A 22739-nucleotide genomic window follows, 5' to 3' on the forward strand; every position below is an offset into this window, starting at 1 on the left:
GCAAGCAAACGTCCATCAATTCACACACAAACAAGGCTGTTATCAAAGTATGTTAATATACTGAATGTATAGAAGATTTACTAAAAAGCTCTTGTTAAACCTGTCCTGTTGACACTCCAGGACACTAGTATTACTAAAATCCCAAGTACCAGAGTTTGCTGACATGGAAGATAAATCCAAGAATTGGTATCAATGTACTTGCTGGGGGGAAAAAAAAAAAAAAAGAAAAAACTTTTTTAATTTATAATTTTGCGTGTTTAACACTATGGATGTTAAAAATATTTAAATTTTCCTTATTTTTGTACCAGATGTTCACCTGGGCTAACAAAAAAATTTATTACTTGACACAATTAAAAAAAAAAATTTCAATGAGGATATAAGAGTAGTGACAATACAAAAGCATTAGTAAGAGAAACTACAATACTGTATCAGATAAAAGTTGGCTAGGCACAGTAGCTCATGCTTATAATCCCAGCACTTTGGGAGGCCAAGGTGGGAGGACTGCTTGAACCCAGGAGTTCCAGACCAGCCTGGACAACACAGTGAGACCCTGTGTCTACTATTAAACAAGAAAAAAAAAAAGTTGTTGCCAAAGTCACGACATGGTGAGTTGACAGGTACTATTTTATTTAAGATGTCTCTAACCTTCAAAAGTATAAATAAAAGTTTTACAAAATGTAATTTCTATTATCTTTAAATTTAAGGTCTCCAGAATTATTTCCAATAACAGATGAGGTTTATAAAACACTTTTTAAAGTCTGAAGTCCCTCTAGAATTCCAATGGAAGATTAAATGTTCATGATGAAGAATGAATTCACAAGTTTTTGGGGGGATATGAAATATTTTATGTCTAACCTTAATAAGCCCCACCTAGCAATGCAGGGCCACAATGATATTGAATTTTAACTAGATCTAGAGTACAACCTCTAAGTGTAGATTCAACATTAAAGCAAAATACATGCAACTAGTTTTGAAATTTTGAGTAAACTGACAAAGGAGTACTTTTAAAGTAAAAAAAAATCAATGAACACCCAATGTTAAAATATAACATTTGAAAAACATTTCAAAAATAATGAAGCTTTAAATTGGCAAGGTCCAAACCATCAACTTGCTTCAATTTGAACACTTAACGCAAACAAGAAATGCAGCAGCTGTCAGATGCCGTTAGTGATTCAACTCTGAAATAAAAGGTTCCAACCATAACGCTTAAAAAAAAAAAAAAAAAAAAAAAAAAAAAAGGCCAGGCATGGTGGCTCATGCCTGTAATTCCAGCACTTTGGGAGGCCAAGGCAGAAGGACCACTTGAGGCCAGGAGTGAAGAGACCAGCCTGGGCAACTAAGTCAGATCACATCTCTACAAAAATGTAAAAAAAAAAAGAATTAGCCAGGCATGATGGTGTTCATCTGCAGCCCTAGCTATCTGGGAGGATGAGGCAGAAGGACCGCTTGAGCCTAGGAGTTTGAGGTTACAGTGAGCTATGATGCTGCTACTGCAACTCGAGTCTGGGAGACAGAGTGAGACTTTGTCTCTTAGAAAAAAAAGAGAGAGAGAAAATGGAGTTACTGATATGTATCTCATGTACCATACAATTCACTTACTTAGAGCGTACAATTCAGTGGTTTTTAGTATAGTCAGAGTCGTGCAACCAAGACTACAATAAATTTTAAAGCATCTTCATCACCCCCCAAAAAAATCACATACCCATTAGCAGTCACTGCCCATTTACTCCCAACCCTTGGCAGCTACTAATCTACCTTCTTGTCCATATATTTGCCTATTCTGGACATTCCATATAAATGGAACCACACAATATGTGGTCTCTTGTGACTGGTTTCTTTCATTTAGGAAGTTTTAAAGGTTCATTTATATTGTAGCATAATTTAATAGTTCTTTTTTTATTACCAAATAATATTCCGTTTGTATGGATATGCCACACTTTTTTATCCATTCATCAGTGGATAAACATTTGGTTTGTTTCCATTTTTTGGTTATTATGAATAATGCTACTAGCAACATTCATTTACAACTTATGTGCACAGAGGTTTTCAATTCTCTTGAGTATGGAGTATACGCAAGTGAAATTGCCAGTCATAAGGTAACTCTATTTTTAACACTTTGAGAAACTGCCAGACTGTTTCTAAAAGCAGCTGTATCGTTTTACATTCCCACCAGCAATGTACAGAGGTCCAATTTCTCTACATCCTCAACAATACTTATTATTTTCTTTTTGATTATAGTGATCCCCGTGGGTGTAAAGAGGTATCTCATTGTGGTTTTATTTCTCTAATTAATGTTACTGACCAGCTTTCATGTCATTATTAGACATCTGTATATCTTCATAGAGAAATGTCTACTCAAATCCTTTGCCCATTTTGTAATTATTTTTTATTAATGTTTCAAGAGTTAAAAAAATTAAATATTCTAGATATAAATTCCTTATCAGATACATAATATGCAAATATTTTCTCTCAGTCTGTGGACTGTCTTTTCCCAATTTTTTTCCTTTTGAGACAAAGTCTCTCTCTGTCACCCAGGCTGGAGTTAAGTGGTTTGATTATGCTCACTGACACTTGACCTGCTGGACTCAAGTGATCCTCCCACCTCAGCCTCCCTAGTAGCTGGGACTACAGGTGCACACCACCACACCCCGCTAATTTTTGTATTTTTTTGCAGAGATGGGATCTTCTTATGCTGGCCAGGCAGGTCTCAAACTGCTGGGCTCAAGTGATCCTCCCGCCTCAGCCTCTTAAAAGTGTTGGGATTATAGGCACGAGCCACTGCGCCAGGACTTTTTCCATTCTTTATTTATTTATTTATTTTTTTTTTTGAGACCGAGTCTTACTCTGTTGCCCAGGTTGAAGTGCAAGTGGCACGATCTCGGCTCACCGCAACCTCTGCCTCCCAGGTTCAAGTGATTCTCCTGCCTCAGCCTCCCAAGTAGCTGGGATTACAGGCACCCAGCACCACGCCTGGCTAATTTTTGTGTTTTTTAGTAGAGATGGGGTTTCACCATGTTGGCCAGGCTGGTCTCGAACTCCTGACCTCAGGTGATCCACCCGCCTCAGCCTCCCAAAGTGCTGGGATTACAGGTATGAGCCACTGCACCTGGCCTCCATTCTTGTTGGTATTGTCTAAACCACAAAATCTTAAAATTCTGATTAAATACAATTTATCAACTTTCTTTTTACCACTTGTGCTTTTGGTGTCACATCCAAGAAATCACTGTCTAATCCAAAGTCACAACTACTTGTGCCCATGATTTCTTCTAAGAGTTTGACTGCTTTAGTTTACATTTGAGTCTTTAATCCATTTGGTGGTAACATTTTGCATATGGTGCAGGGTTAGGGTTCAACTTCATTCTTATGCATATGGATTCCAGTTGTCCTAACGTCTCCCCTGACTTAACTATCTTGGCATCCTTGTTGAAAAGCAAGTGACTGCATATATTGTAAGGTCTTTCTTCTGGACTCTGTATTTCATTAACTATGGATTTATTCTTATGTTACCATCATGATGTGGCTCTGTAGAAAGTTTTGAAATTGGCAAGTTCAAGTCCTCCAATCTATTTTCTCAAGGTCATTGGCCATTCTATGTCCCCTGAATTTCCATATGAATTTTAGGATAAAAACTTGTCAATTTCTGCAAAAAAGCCAGCTGGGATTTTGACAGGCACTGCACTAAATCTGTTGGTTAATTTGGTGAGCAGTGCCATTTTAATATTAAAATTTTCAGTATCATAGCATGTGTCTTTCCACTTAATTTCAATAATGTTTTATAGTTTTCAGAATATGTTTTGCACCTGGTCCATTTATTTCTAAGTATTTGTTTTTTGATGTTATTGGTAATGAACTGTTTTTTGTAATTTCATTTTTGTAGTGTTCATTGCAACTGTCTAGAAATATATTTGATTTATGTATATTGAACTTGTATTCTGCAACTTGCTGAACTCGATCATTAGTTTTAACAGATTTTTGTGATTTCCCTTGTGATTTTCTATCGATAAGATCATGTCATTTGTAAACAGATAGTTTAACTTCTTTTTCAACTTGAATGCCATTTAATGTACTTGACTAATTGCCCTGGCCAGACAATGCTGAATATAAATGAGAGTGAATATACTTATTTTGTTCCTGATCTTAGGGAGAAGGCATTCAGTCTTTCACCATTAAATTATGTTAGCTTTGGATATTCTGTAGATGGCATTTAACAGGCTGAAGTCCCTTTTATGTCTAGTTTTATTTATTTATTTAGAGATAGGGTCTTACTCTGTTGCCCAGGCTGGAGTGTAGTGTGGTGTGGAGTGTAGTGTGGTGTTCTCAGCTCACTGCAACCTTTGTCTCCAGGGTTCAAGCGATTCTCGTGCCTCAGCCTCTCAAGCAGCTGGGATTACAGGTAGGCACCACCACGCCCGGCTAATTTTTGTATTTTTAGTAGAAACAGCGTTTCGCTATGTTGGCCAGGCTGGTCTCAAACTCCTGGCCTCAAGTGATCTGCCCACCTCAGCTTCCCAGAGTGCTGGGATTACAGGTGTGAATCACTGCGCCCAGCCTAGTTTGTTTTTATAATCATTAAAGGGGGTGTTGGATGTTGTCAAATGATTTTTGTGAATCTATTGAGATAAGCATGTGGTCTTTGTACTATATTCTTTCCTTGATTGCTTTATTATAAATTGATATGGCACAATACATTAATTTTCAGATGTTAAATCAACCTTGCTTTTCTAATATACCCAAGATATATTTCCTAATATATCTTGGATTCAAAAAGATACTCTTTGAAACTTTTGATGCTTAGTCAAAAAAACCCTGATATTGTAAACCGAGCTTTAAAACACACTTTGCCTGTAATCCCAGCACTTTGGGAGCCTGGCCAACATGGTGAAACCCCGTCTCTATTGAGAACACAAAAATTAGCCAGGCGTGGTGGTGGGCGCCTGTAGTCCCAGCTACTCGGGAGGCTGAGGCAGGACGATGGCCTGAATTTGGGAGGCTGAGGTTGCAGTGAGCAGAGATCGCGCTACTGCACTCCAGCCTGGAGGACGAAAGCAAAACTCTGGCTCAAAAACAAACAAACAAACAAACAAAAAAAACCCACACACTTTGTAACTAGGCATCCCAATACTTTTATTGGGGTGCTTTCAAAAATTAATTCTGCTCTGGTTTTAAAAAATAAGCTTTTGAAGGGAGTTAACTGGTTTCAGAGAGATGCAGGCCAAGCTCCTGGTGTTTGTGAGGAAAAAAGGGTGAATGGAGACCAGAGACTTACTGCCTCCAGAAGTGTATGTCATAGTTCAAGTCAGCATAGCACTTGGCGTTTTTTTAAAAATGGTAAAATAATGCACCAAACTAGTAAAATCTTAATCTTACCTGCACGAGGTATCGTGGATCCACATTTAAATAAGGAGACAGAGGGTTCATACCAGCTACTAGAGAGAAAACAAAATGTCACATTGCAACAAAATTCTTTAAGTTAATTCAGTTAGAGTTAATTCAGCTCCTGATTGTTACATGTGTTTGCAATTTTTATAGGCTCACTGAAGGCGGAAAATTTTTTCCCATTTTATCCTCCCTATCTGTCAGTTTGGGGGCTGACTCATCCTGAGACCCTCAATCCCAAACCAGGTCTTCCACTGGTGGCTCAGGCTTTTACACCAATAAGATAATCGCAGTGTCATAGATCTGATTTTTGAACTTACAGGAAGTGCAGTCCAGGCCATTTACAAAGCTAATTTCTTTCACTTTACTACAAGAATGCTTGGTGACTATGTAAATTGCAAAATAAGACTGAGAAAAGACTAATCAATTCCATGGGAAAAACAGTGGTTGGGTTGGGTTTTCTGACTGTGTACATGTTGTATCTAACTATTTCAAGGCAGTTCCTTCACATATTACTATTAACGATTGATTTACTGTGGCAAGGTTGAGAATCCTTGGGTCATTACCACAGGTATGTGGGTCTGTGCAAAAGAAAACACAAACTTTGAGAGGGCCAGACCTGAATTCACTAACATTGAAAACAGTAAAACCTATCATCTTTGGTTCCTTCTGTATCTCAGCAGTTATTTACAAACCTATGCATCACCCATGCCTCTATGTTTTCATCAATTAGGAGTCCTGCTTGTTCTATTTTTAATACCTATTTTGAATTGTGTTACTTATCTTCTCTATCGCTACCATCCTAGTCCAACCATCATATCTCACAGCAACAATTTCCTAACTCCTTGCTTTCTCTTACCCCTTCAATTCACTGTCTACATAGCAACTACAGTGATTTTTCTTAAGAAAATCGAAACTCCTTACCATAACTTACAAAATCCTACATTAGCTGTCATTCCCTACCTCTCTGATTTCACAAGCTTCAATTGATCCAACTCCCTTGTAACTACGAAGACAGACTGGCCTAAGAGCTGTTCCTTAAACATGCCAAATTTGTTTCGTTTCAGGACATTTGCACTAGCTATTTTCCTGGATACTTGCCTCCCAAGCATTTGTACTGTATTTGGGTCACAGCTCAAATGTCAACTCCCTTGAGATGTTTTCCCTAATCCGCTCTAAAATGGCATCCTGCTTCCATCACAATCTCATGACTCTGCTTTATTCCCTTTATAGTACTTATCACTAACGGCAATGTTTTAATTTATGTTTGTTGGTTTACCTCAGTATTATGTAAGCTCTGTGAGCGCAAGAGTCCTCTTTTCAAAAAAAAAAAAAACCCACAAAAACCACTATAGTCCTGCCCCCAGAAATGTAGCTAGCACACTGTAAAAGCTCAGTAAATGGTGTTCATTCCCTGGTCCCCCAATTTACCTTCAAATCTTAATCAAATTAATTTAACAATATTGTCACATTAAGGAAGTATATATGCTCTTTGTGCTCTGAAACTCAGAGATACTAAGATTAATATGAAACTGTGTTCTAAACAGGTAAAGTAGTAGCTCAGGCCTAGGAATCCCAGCATTTTGGGAGGCCGAGACAGGAGGATGGCCTGAGTTCGAGAGTTTGAGACCAGCTTGGACAACACAGGGAGACCCCATCTCCACAATAAGTCAAAAAAAATTTTTTTTTAAATTAGCCAGGCGTGGTGGTACGTACCTAGAGTCCCAGCTACTTAGGAGGCTCAGAGGGGAGGATTGTTTGAGCTCAGGAGTGCCAGGCTTCAGTGAAGTATAATCATGCCACCGCACCCCAACATGGGTGACAGAACGAGGTCCTGACTCTAAAAACAAACAAACAAAAAACGAAACAAAACACCATGTGTTGTAGATTCAGTTTGACAAAGGTGACACCAGGGAAATGAAAGGTCTTTTATATTTTTTTGCACTAGAGTCAGTCTGAACATATTTCGTTGTTGTTGCTCCTTAGTATAAAATACCTAGAGAAATATTACAAGGATTCTCTAAAAAGAAAGTACTTTCGTAAAGGCTTTATCCACGACCAACTGCCTATCTTTAGGTCCAAGTTCTATTTACCTAGTTGAACAACCACAGTTACAAAGTACCAAAGTTCTGGAAAACATATTCACAAGACCGAGGAGAGGCAAAGGCAAGATATTTATGCCTCTGTATACCTTGATGTTGCCTATTTCCTTTCCTATAATTCTTACCTGGCTTCTTTCTTCATGTCTATATACCACCTTTAAAGTTCAGCTTACTTCCTAGCTCCTAAAGAAGGTTTCCTAGCCTGCCCCAAGTCATATTTATTTCTCACTTACATGCAATATTACTGAATATTCTGCCCTGACGGCTACTTGGAGGCTCGGAATATGTCGCTGTGTACTAAAAAGTTAACTACGGGCTTGCTATTTGGAATACATTTACTCCCAAAGCTGGGCTCTACTCTTAAGGGTCAATCACACGGGGCCCACCACACACAAAACGTACGAGGCTTGGATATAAACCTAAGAAAACATGCATCATCTCGCGAGTCCAGGTCAATCACGGACAGCTTCCCCAGGAGATCCGTGGCCCTTTTTTAGGCCTTTCTATCTTGAAAGAGCAGCCATGCAGATACACTAACCCCACCACTGGTACTTAAGTTTGTAAATGCCAGCAAGGAAAAAAAAAAAACAACAACATAAAACATGGGACGCGCAACTTTAGTGTAGACGCAAGAACCAGTCAGAAATAATCGCAAGCTAGGCCCCATACTTACGCGGGACGCCAGCCAAATCCGCGTGCGAGTAACCTGCTCCGCCGGCTCTAAAAAACCGGCCAATACCCCTGTGGTTTTGTTGCCGCTTCCCCCGCCTCCTTCCATGGTATCGCAGCAAACCGAGTGGTTCCCGCCGCTGCCTCAAGCCTGGGTGGTCCTCTGGGCCGTTACTCCTCAATAACAGCGGGTAACCCCGCGTTGCCAGCGCCTACTTCACACGCTGACGTTCCGGGCGCCGGTTCCCGTTAAGCGCCACACTTCCGCTTTGCGGCAGTGTGCGCCCCGGAAGCCGGAAGCGCCTGACGGCAGCTTTCCGGTGGTGGGAAAGTGAACGAATCCCGAATCAAAGCGGCGCATTGAGGCAGGTGGGGTGCCAGTGGAAGAGGGAAGGCAGGCGAGTGTTTACGGCCTGACTTGGGAGGCCGGCGGATCAGCAATTGCAGAAGCAGGCAGCGGCAGAGAGGGAATGGTGCAGGCAGGCGCTGAGAAGGAGGCGCAGTCCATCTCTCTCAGGGTTAGTGAATGAGGCTCTCCGCCCGGGCCGGCCCGGGGACAGTGCGCTGCTGGTCCCAGCATGAATGCGGGCCCCGGCTGTGAACCCTGCACCAAGCGACCCCGCTGGGGCGCCGCTACAACTTCGCCGGCTGCTTCGGACGCCCGGAGCTTTCCCAGCAGGCAGAGGCGCGTCCTCGACCCCAAGGACGCTCACGTGCAGTTCAGGGTCCCACCGTCCTCGCCAGCCTGCGTCCCAGGGCGGGCGGGACAGCACAGAGGCAGCGCCACCTCGCTTGGTACGTGGGAAAATAAAAATCTTTGTCCTTCGCCTCGGCCCGAACCTTCTGGTCTCAGTCTGAGGACCCAGGGGCTCCAGTCACTCCTTTCTGGTCTTGTGTGCATCGTCACTCTGAGGTCCACTTGCTGAGCTACCAAAGCCACTAGTGGGTGAATGGGGCCGCATTTTTCCCAGTGCGATTGATGTGAGAAACCCTGATGAGCAGTCACTCACAGGGCGGAAGATGGCAGGAGACTCCACCACCTGTTTGCTTCTTCAGGTTTGATTGAGAAATTGCCTTAGTCGTCAAGGAGATCTAATTGTGTATGTAAAACAGTAGGGCGCTTCAGCCTCTAGATAGGAAGAAAACAACCTCACTTGTTCAGATTCTGGGTCCCAGGATGCAGAGCTATTAGTCTAAGCTGGCATTGTACCTGTCCCTGGTATACAGTGTTGAACGAGAGAAACTTGGTCTCTGCCTTCATACCTTAAAATCTATCTGGAGAGATAGACGATAGCAAAAGTTAATATAATAAAAGGTAATGGATGTTCTGATAGATGAAGGACAGATTGTTTTACGTAACTGAATTTATGGAATCGAAAATAGTCCTCCAGAAGATGAGATGCTTATTCTGAGGACTGTAGAATGAGTAGGAGTTAGATGAAGAGGAAGTAAGAAGTGTTTCAGGAGTGCAATCGAGGCCGGGCGCGGTGGTTTTGCCTGTAATCCCTGCGCTTTGGGAGGCTGGGGCGGGTGGATCACCTGAGGTCAGGAGCTCAAGACCAGCCTTACCAATATGGTGAAACCCCGTCTCTGCTAAAAATACAAAAAATTAGCCTAGCGTGGTGGCGGGCAACTGTAATCCCAGCCACTCGGGAGGCTGAGGCAGGTGAGGCAGGAGAATCGCTGGCATCCGGGAGGCGGAGGTTGCAGTGAGCCGAGAGGGCACCATTGCACTCCAGCCTGGGCAACAAGAGCGAAACTCCGCCTCAAACAAAACAAAACAAAACAAAACAAAAACAGGAGTGCAATTGATATATAGAGTGAACGCAAGAGAGTGTGAGAGATGAGGCTGCAGGGTGGTACAGACAAGTCAGATCAAATTGGATATGTAGACATTGCTAAGGATTTTGAACTCTAAGGGCATTGATAAGCTACTCAAGGGTTTTTAGTAGGGGAATGACTTGATTAGACTTATTTATTTGTTGACAAGTCTGTGTGGCTGGTGTGTGGAAAATAAAGAATGGATTGAAAAGGAACTCAAGTGGAGCATCAAGACTCAGTTAAGGAGTTAATCTAGGTTGGAAATAATTGTAGCTTAGGCCTGGATGCTGGCAATAGGGAAGGGGATGGATTCATGAAAGAATGGGATACTTGAGAAGAAATATTTCTGTGCTGGAGAAGTAGATTGGGGAGTTCGTGGCATAAACATTATAATGGATGCTATGGGCATAGATAACATAAACATGTAGAGAAAGTAAAGGTGACCTAGGGCAGAAGCCTTAGGAACACCGAAGTTTAAGAATAGACTGAAGAGAAGCGGCTGTAGAGGTGGGAGGAAAGCCTGGCTCGTGTTGTGTCAGACAAAGGAGAGCATTTCAAAAAGGATGCATTCGTTAACAGTGTAAGAGGCTGGGCAGAGCTCGGGCAGTTCTCTGGTGAAGAGTGTACACTTAGATGTCTTCAAACTTAGGGGCAGTACCAAGTAGACTTGCACCAGGCCTTGAAGGATGAGGAAGATTTGCTGTATAAATCAAGAGGAGAAAGAATTATACACGCAGAGGGAATAAGACATGCAAAAGTTGGTAAGACTGGAGCATAAGATGACAGAGGAGTGTCTGATGAGGCTGGGTGGCAGACAGGAGCTTATGAAGAAACTCAAATTCCATTTTAAGGAATTTCAACCTTATTCTGTGGTTAATGGAGAAACCACTAAAAAGCTTTTAAGCGTGGGAATACCATTTGGTTAATATTTTAGCAAAGTGGCTTTTGGACTTCTCTAACTGCAACCCACAGCATAAATTTTATCCAGTACACAGAGTAAGAAATATATGTAACCTGGCAAATAAGCCATATTTATAACTGAAATAAATGTTTCATGAAATAATACTTAACCTTACTATGTGTGATGCATTCTTATATTGTCTGTGTTATTTCATTGAAAAATGACTGGTCATTTGTAGTTTGTAGAACACTGGATGGTCAAGGCTGTAGACAGGGAGACTAGTTGCAAGAAACAAATGGCAGTTGTCTAGTAAGCGATGTGTTTAAAGGGTATGGGGAAGGGATGGATTTAAAATTTAGGATGTAGATTTCGGAGAACTTGGTATAGGGGAGAGGGAACTGAAGGTGAACTTCAGGTATATGTTCAGGTGTACTTCAGCTTCTGTGACTGGATAATTTGTGGTTTCATTAACCTTATTTGCATGTAAAGGAGGAGGAGTTAGTTGCAAATAGGGGTGAGGGCAGTCAGTCCTCACTGGTTGGATCTTAATTAAGATTTCTGCAGAAGAGGTACCAAATGAATACTTGGGGCTGTATTTCGCATGTTTAAATGTTTTCTGTATACCTGGCACAGGACACCAATTAACAGAATGTCTCAGTCCTCACTGGTTGGATCTTAATTAAGATTTCTGCAGAAGAGGTACCAAATGAATACTTGGGGCTGTATTTCGCATGTTTAAATGTTTTCTGTATACCTGGCACAGGACACCAATTAACAGAATGTTCGATACAAATATTTGTATCAAAATATTTGTATCAAAAGCCCATTGTTCTAATTTTTGGGATTCCTTTAGGAACTTGGTATTTAAATTTTTATATATAATTATCTTAGGACAAGTAGGCGGGGTAGCGAAATGGATATTTATTCAGTATCTTTAAATTTTATGTTATTTATCTTCCTGGACATATTTCTTGTATTGACTGAAATCGCTAATTTTGCTGGGCATGCACCTGTAGTCCCAGCTACTTGGGAGGCTAAGGCAAGAGGATCACTTGAGCCCGGGAGTTCCCGTCCAGCCTGAGCAACATAGCGAGACCCCACTTCTGAAAAAAGAAAAAAAAAAATCTGCAAACCTGCATATTGGCAGAACTCAGCATGTTATTCACATTGTGATGACGCAGGTTTATCCAGATGTGTTACTGTAGACTTTTTGTGAAAGTGGAATGTTCCTTTGACATGCAGGTGAATTTTATTGCATTTTGTGCATTTTGGCTGTATCTATAGCTATTAATTGAATGACTTGCTGATTAAAATATACTGGGTACTGAATAATGTTGCTGATGAGAGTAAATGTAAATGGTGTGAAGTCAAAGTTGGAGAATTACTGATCTCAGTGGAAAAAAAAAGACTGGGTGGAAATGTCAGGAGATAACATATTGAGTGCTTTGTGAGGCTGAACACAATATTTTCTCTAATTTTTGCTTTGTAATTGATCCACATAACCCTTAGAAGTAGGTGTTGTTAGCTTCATTTTATGGGTGAGGAAATAAAGGCTTAACGAAGTGAAGCTACTTGACCAAGGTGGTACTAGTAAGTGACTGAACAAAGATCTCAATCCAAGACTATCTGACTCTAGATCTTGTATCTTTTCGTCACTTCTTATTGCCACTCTTTTTGCCTTGCTGTGACTATCTCTAGTTAAAATTCCTAGGCAACCTGGAAAGCATAATTTTATGCTTACTTCAGGAGTAAGAGGGATAAAGCTCTGACACAGTCCTGTGGTGTGCTGGGAAGGAAACCTTAGGAAGCCAGAAGCAGTGATATTGCAAAGAGCAGTAAGCAGTCCTTTCTCTGAGGCCCTAAGAAGGACTGATCAATGTTTTATTAGCAGAAGATACTGGTTCCTTACCTCTTGCTTTTCCTCCTTCATCCCTTCCCCAGGCTTCAGGAAGCCTGAAACTGGAGAGAGAACACATTCTCAGGGTCAGGGCTACAGGAGAGAGCTCTCTTCTTTTTTTGCCATCACTGGAACACTCCTGGTTTTTCATGAAATGATGTGTGCAGTCTTTAGGTTCTGTAGACTTATCACGGGAGTACATGCTTCGTGTGTGTTATAGGAACCTAGTCATTGCATCTTAACATTAATCCTTACATTTATGGAAAAAAGATGTTTTAACTTCTAAACCAACTCAAAAAATGAATGTTTTGGCATATTACCGGTTTGTAATTTGAGGATTTTTTTTTTTTTTTTTGAGACGGAGTCTCACACTGTCGCCCAGGCTGGAGTGCAGTGGCGCGATCTCCGCTCACTGCAAGCTCCACCTCCCGGGTTCACGCCATTCTCCTGCCTCAGCCTCCCGAGTAGCTGGGACTACAGGTGCCCCCCACCACGTCTGGCTAATTTTTTGTATCTTTAGTAGAGAAGGGGTTTCACCGTGTTAGCCAGGATGGTCTCAATCTCCTGACCTTGTGATCTGCCTGCCTCGGCCTCCCAAAGTGTTGGGATTACAGGCGTAAGCCACTGCGCCCGGCCCAATTTGAGGATTTTCTAAACTATACTTGCTGTATTTGATATAAAGAAAATAAATAGAGAATACAGAACTATAGAAAAAGTTTCAGAATCAAATGGTTTATCCTCTTACTCCCTCTGACTGAAGCTCATTTTTTCTCTGAAGCCTGATCTGCTGCAGAAAGCTAAATAAAATCGTGGAAGTAATGGTGTTTAACAATAAGAAATCACTATGCGTGATTACTTTTTTGTGATAGAAACTATTTTTGAAACATTAATCAAAGATTTTTACTAGCTGGATTATAAGTATTTTGTGGAAGGTAAAGATTATATAGCAATTGAATATTTTTCTGGTATAAAATTCTCCCCATCTGAAATGTATTTCGATTATGCCATTATTTCAGTGAAAAATAAACCATTGATTTTCATATATTTGAGCCTGCATCTGTTTTGCTCCATATGGTGTTTGAGGAGAGGTAGGTAAATAAGAAAGATCCTGTGACTTAGGATGCTAAGATTCTTACATTGCAATTTAGTGAGTATCTCAAATCTTAAACATTTGCGAATGTTTAAGATTTTATTTCTGATACTAAAATATGATGTACATTTAATCCCTATTCAGTATATTAAATTTTGACAGCACACTTATTTCTAATGATTATATAAAATGTGGCTTGTATTTATTTATATTGCATCTCCCTCTCCTGAGCTATTAATTCTACTTTTGCTACTGTCTGCTGGTGTGTTGGGAAGGAAACCTTAGGAAGCCAGAAGTAGTGATATGGTTTTCTATCTAGTTACTTCTTTGGCATCTCACATTTAGTATAGGCAGAAACGACCTAATCGTATTTCTTCCCTAAACACAATTCTCTTGTATTCCATATTTCTACTTAAGGCTGTCATCATTTTTCAAGTCTCTCAGGCTCAAAGCTTAAAGTCACTTTTAACTTCCCCTATTATCGTGAAGTCTGTAATGACTCTCCTCACTTTTACTACTCTCACAAGGACTAGTTTAAGTTCTTGGCCAGTAACTGTTCAATCTAGTGGATCATCAGAATCACTTTTGGAAAAAAAAAAAATAGATTCCAGCTCCCCTCATGCCTTCATCCTACTCACATATAGATTCTGATTCAGAAGGACTGGGGTGTGGCTGGCTTCCTGATGATCCAGATAGTTTGGGAACCACTGACCTGGACTAGTAGCTTCCTCCCTAGTTTCTGGCAATAAGCTCTTCCCTCTTGCCCCTCAGATTTATCCTCCAGGCTGTCATGCATGACTGTGAGCCTCCTAGATGAGAGGAATCATGTCTTTCAACACGTTTTTTGTGCTTCTCTTTGTGGGTCATTCAAGATCCTATTGTATGGTATGATCCTGGCTGACTTTTCAACCATATTTTCTTTTGCTTTCTTTTTAAGTTCTTTATATTTCCCTGATATTGGTGCCTTTGCTTATAATTTTCTCTTTATGTGACTGCATGTTTACTTTTCAAGGCATAAGTCAAGCCTTACCTTTTCCGAAGAAATCTTACCGATTATGCCCATGTTCTCCTGTTCACTGAAGTAGTGTCTTCCTCAGAAATAACCTTAATTCCTTTATCAGGACCTCTTTTAATAATCATGATAATTAAGAATCAACATTTACTAAGCATAAACCAGATAATGCCCTAAACGCTTTACATGAACTATTTTTACTTAATTAAGCCTTATCTCATGAGAGATAGTTATTTTGCATGTTTACAAATGAGGGATCTGAGATACAGAGAAATGACCCCTCACAGAGTAACATAGGAAGCTAATGGGAGAATCAGGATTTGAATGCAGATGTTCTGATTCCATAGCCTATGCTCTTATCCATTAGGCCATACCAACTCTTTTAGGCACCAGTCATTTTCTACCCTGTGTCATATGTATTAACATTTATGTTCCTGTCTTACCCATATACTTGAGGGCAAATACTTGAGTTATTAATCTTTTGTTTAACCCGTAGAACCTAGCATAGTTCCTTGCATGTACAATATGCTGTATATGTTTTCTATTTGAAGGAATGTATGAATATACATTTTTTTTTATAGTTTTCAAACAAAAGACTATTACCAGTTGGATGGACACTAAAGGAATCAAGACAGCGGAATCAGAAAGGTATAGAAACATTCTTATGTAGAGAAATGAATAATAATACATGGATGTTTTATCTTGTTGCTTTAATATTTTCTCTCTTTGTTCATGCTTTTCTGTTCTCCTTTATCTATGTTAATTCAAAATCAACTTATAAGTAATTTTTTAGAGAGTCCTGTGTGCCAGGGACTGCCCTGTATACTTGAGATACCGAGATGAGAGAGGAATAGTCTGTGTCTTTTTTTTTTTTTTTTGAGATGGAGTCTCACTCTGTTGCCCAGGCTGGAGTGTGGTGGTGTGATCTCGGCTAACTGCAAGCTCTGCCTCCTGGGTTCGCGCCATTCTCCTGCCTCAGCCTCCCAAGTAGCTGGGACTACAGGCGCCCACCACCACGCCTGGCTAATTTTTTGTATTTTTAGTAGAGATGGGGTTTCACCGGGTTAGCCAGGATGGTCTCGATCTCCTGACCTCGTGATCTGCCTGCCTCGACCTCCCAAAGTGCTGGGATTACAGGTGTGAGCCACTGCGCCCAGCCAGTCTGTGTCTTTAAGATACTTACAGTGTAGCAGTGGCCACAGACACAAAAACACATAATTACTGCCTGGTGTGATAGATGCAATAGTAAAGGTATGAGCAAGGCACAGTGGTGGTTAGTGTGTAGAAGCAACAAATGTTCAACTTTACCTTTGGTCCCTAAAGGAAGACTGCACAGAGAGGTGAGTGACATTTATGACTTGAAGGAAAGGCAGGTGTTTGCCAGACACACAGCTGCAGGGAGGGCATTAGGGATCACATACAAAGACATGGAGTCATGGAAGACATGCTGTGTGCTCAGCTAACCACAGGGAGTTTAATTACTGCTGTGACACTGGGGGTATGATTGGATAAGTGACTTTTTTGTATTATAAGTTGTTTTTAGTTCTTTCTGTTCTCTTGTAGTTTGGATAGTAAAGAAAACAACAATACAAGAATAGAATCCATGATGAGTTCTGTACAAAAAGATAACTTTTACCAACATAATGTAGAAAAATTAGAAAATGTTTCTCAGCTAAGTCTTGATAAGTCACCCACTGAAAAAAGTACACAGTATTTGAACCAGCATCAGACTGCAGCAATGTGTAAGTGGCAAAATGAAGGGAAACACACGGAGCAGCTTTTGGAAAGTGAACCTCAAACAGTAACCCTGGTACCAGAGCAGTTTAGTAATGCTAACATTGATCGGTCACCTCAAAATGATGATCACAGTGACACAGATAGTGAAGAGAATAGAGACAATCAACAGTTTCTCACAACTGTAAAGCTTGCAAATGCAAAGCAGACTACAGAAGATGAACAGGCCAGAGAAGCCAAAAGCCACCAGAAGTGCAGCAAGTCTTGCCATCCTGGGGAAGACTGTGCAAGTTGTCAGCAAGATGAGATAGACGTGGTGCCAGAGAGTCCATTGTCAGATGTTGGCTCTGAGGATGTTGGTACTGGGCCAAAAAATGACAACAAATTGACTAGACAAGAAAGTTGCCTAGGAAATTCTCCTCCATTTGAGAAGGAAAGTGAACCCGAGTCACCGATGGATGTGGATAATTCTAAAAATAGTTGTCAAGACTCAGAAGCAGATGAGGAGACAAGTCCAGGTTTTGATGAACAAGAAGATGGTAGTTCCTCCCAAACAGCAAATAAACCTTCAAGGTTCCAAGCAAGAGACGCTGACATTGAATTTAGGAAACGGTACTCTACTAAGGGCGGTGAAGTTAGATTACATTTCCAATTTGAAGGAGGAGAGAGTCGCACTGGAATGAATGATTTAAATGCTAAACTACCTGGAAATATTTCTAGCCTGAATGTAGAATGCAGAAATTCTAAGCAACATGGAAAAAAGGATTCTAAAATCACAGATCATTTCATGAGACTGCCCAAAGCAGAGGACAGAAGGTAATTTTCTGTCAGCAGTATCTCTCCAATAGCATAATATGCTTTATAGTTTTGTAAGGGAGTTTAACGAAGCTATGATTTCTAGTAAAGCAAAGAAATGGTTTTGTTTCTTGTTAACTACTTATACTAAATTTAAACTTAGACTCCAAAGTTTAAACTCTAAAAAGGCTAGAAACAGAAAACAAGAAATAAATATTAGAAATCAGATTTTTAGTTTCATGAGTTTCCTTTTGGTATTTATGGGAATTACTAGAACGTGAAAATACTAGGTTGATAGTAGCTACTGTTTCTTCAGCCAGACATTCTTCTAGACCATTGTATATTACACTTTTTTTTTTTTTTTTTACACTTTGTTTAATGCCGTGACAGGCAGACAGATGGTATTATACTCACTAAATGAGATAACTGAGATTTGGGTAAGAGAATTCACTGGAATCATGTACCTTCTGAGTGGTAATTCTGGGATTTAAATCCAGGTGTGTCATATTACAAAGCTTATATTTTGCCGTTACCCCATATGGAATCTTAAATCCCATCCATGATTTCTGTGATTTGAGTTTCCTGAGATAGTGCAATCAGCATGCAATAGTGAGTTCACTTCATTGAAAATTACTGTGTAGATGATACTGTGAACCATGACTCATTTCTGTTTTGAGAAGGTGATTTACATGTGTTTGGAACTTTCTTCCACAGACTGTTGAAAATAAGCTCTTGAGTTTTATAAGCTTTATAGGTTTTTCTTTTGATTGTAAATATAAAACATAACGAAGTGAGTGCCCAAGTATGGCATACTTTAAATAACAACGTCTGGGTAAGTTTTGTGCTTGTGTATCTAAGGGAATTAAAACAGTAAATAATTTGTGACTAAATACATTTGTCTTGACCTTAGAAAAGAACAATGGGAAACCAAACATCAAAGAACAGAAAGGAAGATCCCTAAATACATTCCACCTCACCTTTCTCCAGATAAGAAGTGGCTTGGAACTCCCATTGAGGAGATGAGAAGAATGCCTCGGTGTGGGATCCGGCTGCCTCTCTTGAGACCATCTGCCAATCACACAGTAACTATTCGGGTAGGTAGCACCTCTTATCTATGATGAGAGAAGACTGGAAGTCCTTATTTATTGTGATATTTATTAAGTGAGAAACAGACCAAGGCTTAGAAAGTTCTTCTGTTTTCTGCATATATAAAATACTGAGAATTCTACAGAATGGAGCAATATAATGATAACTTACTTAGTATAGAACTTAACAAATTAGCAATCATTAGCAATCATTATCAGCTGATGGTGAAGATAATTTTTTTTCCAGTATTTTTAAGAAACCTCATTGGATTCTTTTTTTTTTACTCAGTTGATAGTATTGTGTACTGACTGCAGAATCCTGCATTCGTCCCTAAATTTCAAAATTGCATATGGTTTAGTGTCCTTAAATCATTATCCAGCTGTGCCTTTTTTTTTTTTTTTGCTGGAGACCAGAGTTTTCTTATTACTCAAATCAGTCTCCTCGAGCATTCGGGGATCAGAGTTTTTAAGGATAATTTCGTGGGTTGGGGAAGGCCAGTGAGTCGAGAGTGCTGATTGGTTGGGTCAGAAGAAGAAATAATGGGAAGCTGAAGCTGTCCTCTTGTGCTGAGTCAGTTCCTGGGTGGGGACAAGATCAGATGAGCCAGTTTATCCATCTGGGTGGTGCCAGCTGATCCATCAAGTGCAGGGACTGCAAAATATCCCAAGCACTGATCTTAGCAGTTTAGGCAGGGTCAGAATCTTGTAGCCTCCAGCTGCATGACTCCTAAACCATAATTTCTAATCTTGTGGCTATTTTGTTAGTCCTACGGTGGCAGTCTAGTCCCCAGGCAAGAAGGGGGTTTCTTTGAAAGGGCTGTTACCATGTTTGTTTTAACATTATATTATAACATTATAACAACATTGTAACAAAACATAACAAAAGACTAACATTATAACATTATAACAAAAGACTATAACGAGGGCTATGGGAGTTACAAGCCAAGAACCTGGACAAAAACCAATGTGAATATCATAACACTATACTAACAGAAACTGTACATATTAAACATATTAAATAATTAAACCTCCTTCCCTGCTTCCCCTAGTTCTTAGTAACCTCTTTTGTACTTTTTGTGTGTTCTTGCTTTTAAAAAACAACTTCATTGAGGTATATAAAAATTCACCCATTTTAAGTGCTCGATTTGGTGATATTGAGTCCATTTTTTGAGCTATGTGACCATCACCATAATCCAGTTTTAGATTTCCATCACTTGCTGGGTAGTTTTAAACATTCATCTCATTTATTAGTCAGGTTTTATATAGATTTCACACGCAGTACTAAAAAAAATTGACATGATCCCTTTTAACATACAATTTAGTGTAGATGTGATTAACTATTTTGAAATTCAGAATTCTTTAGCATATTTAGAGGTGAGAGTAACATTGAGCAGAGTTATGGGGTTTGAGCTGAGCTCTAAAAGATAAGCATAAATTTCTGAGGTGCAGTTAGTAAGATAGGAGACTTCCAGACAGATATATAAGATTTATAAGAAAAGGCTGTGTGGTTGAAAACTATCTGTTTTAGAAATGGAAAACAGTGCCTTTGCTGGAGTGTGGAATTTGGGTGGGGAATGAGGAAGAGACTTGAAAATTGGGTTGGGTTCATATCACAGGGGGCTTCAAGTGACAGGAACCAGACTTAAGTCATGTCTGTGCAGACAGTATCTGTGCTGTAGCAAGATTAATCAGACAGCTGCATGTAAGGAAAACAGAAGTGAGGATACACTGGGAGACGGGAGAGGTAATGTAAGAGCCCAGATAAGAGTTAAGTAAGGTAACAGTATGTACCGAATTGTGCCACATAGAGGTGCTTCAGGAGTTCTTTTGAAGTTTGATGCAAATTTCATTTCTAAATTATATTTTTAACAGTGAAAAACTTGTTAAAAAAGAACTGCACAATCAAATTTGAAGATGCTTAATTCCACATTTGAACCAGCTGTTTTTGCCAAGATAACCCATTTTTGTGCAGACCATAGAGCCAAGGTTCCCTTGCTACCATTTATCTGAAGAGTTAGCTTAATATCAAAATAAAGTTTGTAAAATGTTACCATTTGCAACTGTATAGATGGATGAATCAGGATTTTCTTAATAATGTGTAAGAGAGATAAATGTAAACTAAATGGTAGATTGATGTAAGCTTTAACTCTCATCCCTAACTCCTACTTTCAAATTTTGTATTTAAAACTGTCTCATCATCACTTATTGATATTAGAGTAAGTAAGTAAAAGTTACTATAAAAACTGTATTTCTTTTTTTTTTTTTTTTTTGATGGAGTTTTTTGCTCTTGCTGCCCAGGCTGGAGTGCAATAGCACAATCTCGGCTCATGGCAACCTCCACCTCCCGGGTTCAAGCAATTCTCCTGCCTCAGCCTCCCGAGTAGCTGGGATTACAGGCATACGCCACCACTCCTGGCTAATTTTGTATTTTAGTGGAGACGGGGTTTCTCCGTGTTGGTCAGGCTGATCTCAAACTCCCGACCTCAGGTGATCTGCCCACCTCGTCCTTCCAAAGTGCTGGGATTACAGGCGTGAGCCACTGCGCCCGGCCAAAAACTGTATTTCTAAAAATAGCTTTGGTGTGACTTTAAATGACTTTATGTCAAATTTCTTAGGGAAAAAAGGGATTCTGCTATTTTAAAAAGCTTGAAAATCACTGAGATAATAATCATGGGGATAAAAAAGAAAATAGAAGGTTGCATTATTATGAGGTAAAATTGATAGAATATGGTGAATTCCTAAATATGGGTGACAAATAAAAAGGAGTTGTTGATAATGCATGTAAAATTAAGGTTCTTAGTCTGGATTACTGAGATGATGTTAATGGTGAGGAACTGGAGAAAAGATGGACAGAGGGTGTTAAGTGATATTTTAGCTTTTTCTCTTCCTCCTCTCTCCCACCCTCCCACAAAGAAAACCCAAACCATCCTGTACCGTCATTATATCTCTCTAATATCTACCATCTCTACCATCAAATAATCTCTATAGTTAATGTTTCTTTCTTAGATACCCAGGACCGTTGAGTTTTTAAAATCTTCTATTTTATTACAACAGCAATGCAAGACTATTGTAAAAAATACACAACTATTATATGAAAGCATGTAACTCAGAAAACCCATCTGTCAGTCTTATTCCCAGAGTTTAACAATTTGTCGTATTTTCTTCTAGATTCTTATTCCTGAATATGATAATAAGATATAAATGTAATTAGCAGTTACTTAATAGCAGTGTTTAGTTACATTATTAAGATTCCAGATGTTAATAGTTACAGATTTTGAAATAGTAAAATGAAAGTTGGGCATGATAGCTCACACCTGTAATCCCAGCACTTTAGGACGCCAAGGCAGGAGGATTGCTTGAGGCCAGGAGTTCAAGACTAGCCTGGGCAACATAGGGAGAGCCCATCTGTACAAAAAGTTAAAAAATTAGCCCGGCATGGTGGCACATGCCTGTAGTCCTAGCTACTCATGAGGCTAAGGCAGAAGGATTGCTTGAGCCCTGCAGTTTAGCCTGGATGACAGAGTAAGACCCTGTTTCTTAAAAATAAAACCAACATTTAGCTTTAGAAATGTAAGGCAATCTGAAATTGCACTTAGTGGTCGATTTCCAACAAACACATGCATATGTGAGTGCATGCAAACACAGAGCCACACACAAAGCATATTACATGTATGTTCCCCTTTTGTTTTATCAGATGATATGGAACATCCTTATAAAATCACCTTTGGGACGTTCTTATGAGGGTGAAAATACTTTCAGCATAACTGCTGATTCTGTCACATCTGACTTTTTTTTTTTTTTTTTTTTTTTGAGATGGAGTCTTGCTCTGTCACCCAGACTGGAGTGCAGTGGTGTGATCTCGGCTCACTGCAACCTCTGCCTCCCAGGTTCAAGCGATCCTCCTACCTCACCCTCCCAAGTAGCTGGGACTACAGGTGCATACCACCAACCTCGGCTGATATTTGTATTTTTAATAGAGACGGGGTTTCGCCATGTTGGCTAGGCTAGTCTTAGACTCCTGACCTCAGGTGATCACCCCCCTGGGCCTCCCAATGTGCTGGGATTACAGGTGGGAGCCACTGTTCCTGGCCTTCTTTTTTTTTTTTTTTTTTTTTTTTAAAGAGACAGGATCTCACTCCGTCACCCAGGCTGGATTGCAGTAGCAGTGGTGTGTGATCTTGGCTCACTGCAGCCTCTAACTCTTAGGTTCAAGCAATCCTCCCACCTCAGCCTCATGAGTAGCTGGGGTTACAGGCA

The 22739-nt window shown here is 40.0% G+C and overlaps 2 protein-coding genes across 5 annotated transcripts in view; one reads left to right on the forward strand and one right to left on the reverse strand.

Annotated features, from left to right (window-relative positions):
- Positions 1–8256, reverse strand: part of TIMM23B (translocase of inner mitochondrial membrane 23 homolog B) — a 32420-nt gene extending 24164 nt beyond the window's left edge. Inside the window, 3 exon segments of the mRNA XM_055353255.2 lie at positions 5368–5426; positions 8152–8199; positions 8202–8256. Coding sequence (XP_055209230.2) covers positions 5368–5426; positions 8152–8199; positions 8202–8256 — 162 coding nt within the window.
- Positions 8162–22739, forward strand: part of PARG (poly(ADP-ribose) glycohydrolase) — a 130014-nt gene continuing 115436 nt past the window's right edge. The window contains exons 1-4 of one of the 4 annotated variants that reach the window (XM_055353242.2): positions 8162–8942; positions 15450–15516; positions 16432–17418; positions 18308–18491. In XM_055353242.2, the coding sequence (XP_055209217.1) occupies positions 8726–8942; positions 15450–15516; positions 16432–17418; positions 18308–18491 (1455 nt within the window). In that variant the 5' untranslated portion in view covers positions 8162–8725. The remainder of the gene's footprint in view (positions 8943–15449; positions 15517–16431; positions 17419–18307; positions 18492–22739) is intronic. The other 3 variants (XM_063709753.1, XM_055353243.2, XM_031015695.3) reach the window with 3 other exon arrangements.

The sequence above is a fragment of the Gorilla gorilla genome, chromosome 8, assembly GCF_029281585.2.
Source record: "Gorilla gorilla gorilla isolate KB3781 chromosome 8, NHGRI_mGorGor1-v2.1_pri, whole genome shotgun sequence".
In the NCBI taxonomy this organism is placed as follows: domain Eukaryota; kingdom Metazoa; phylum Chordata; class Mammalia; order Primates; family Hominidae; genus Gorilla; species Gorilla gorilla.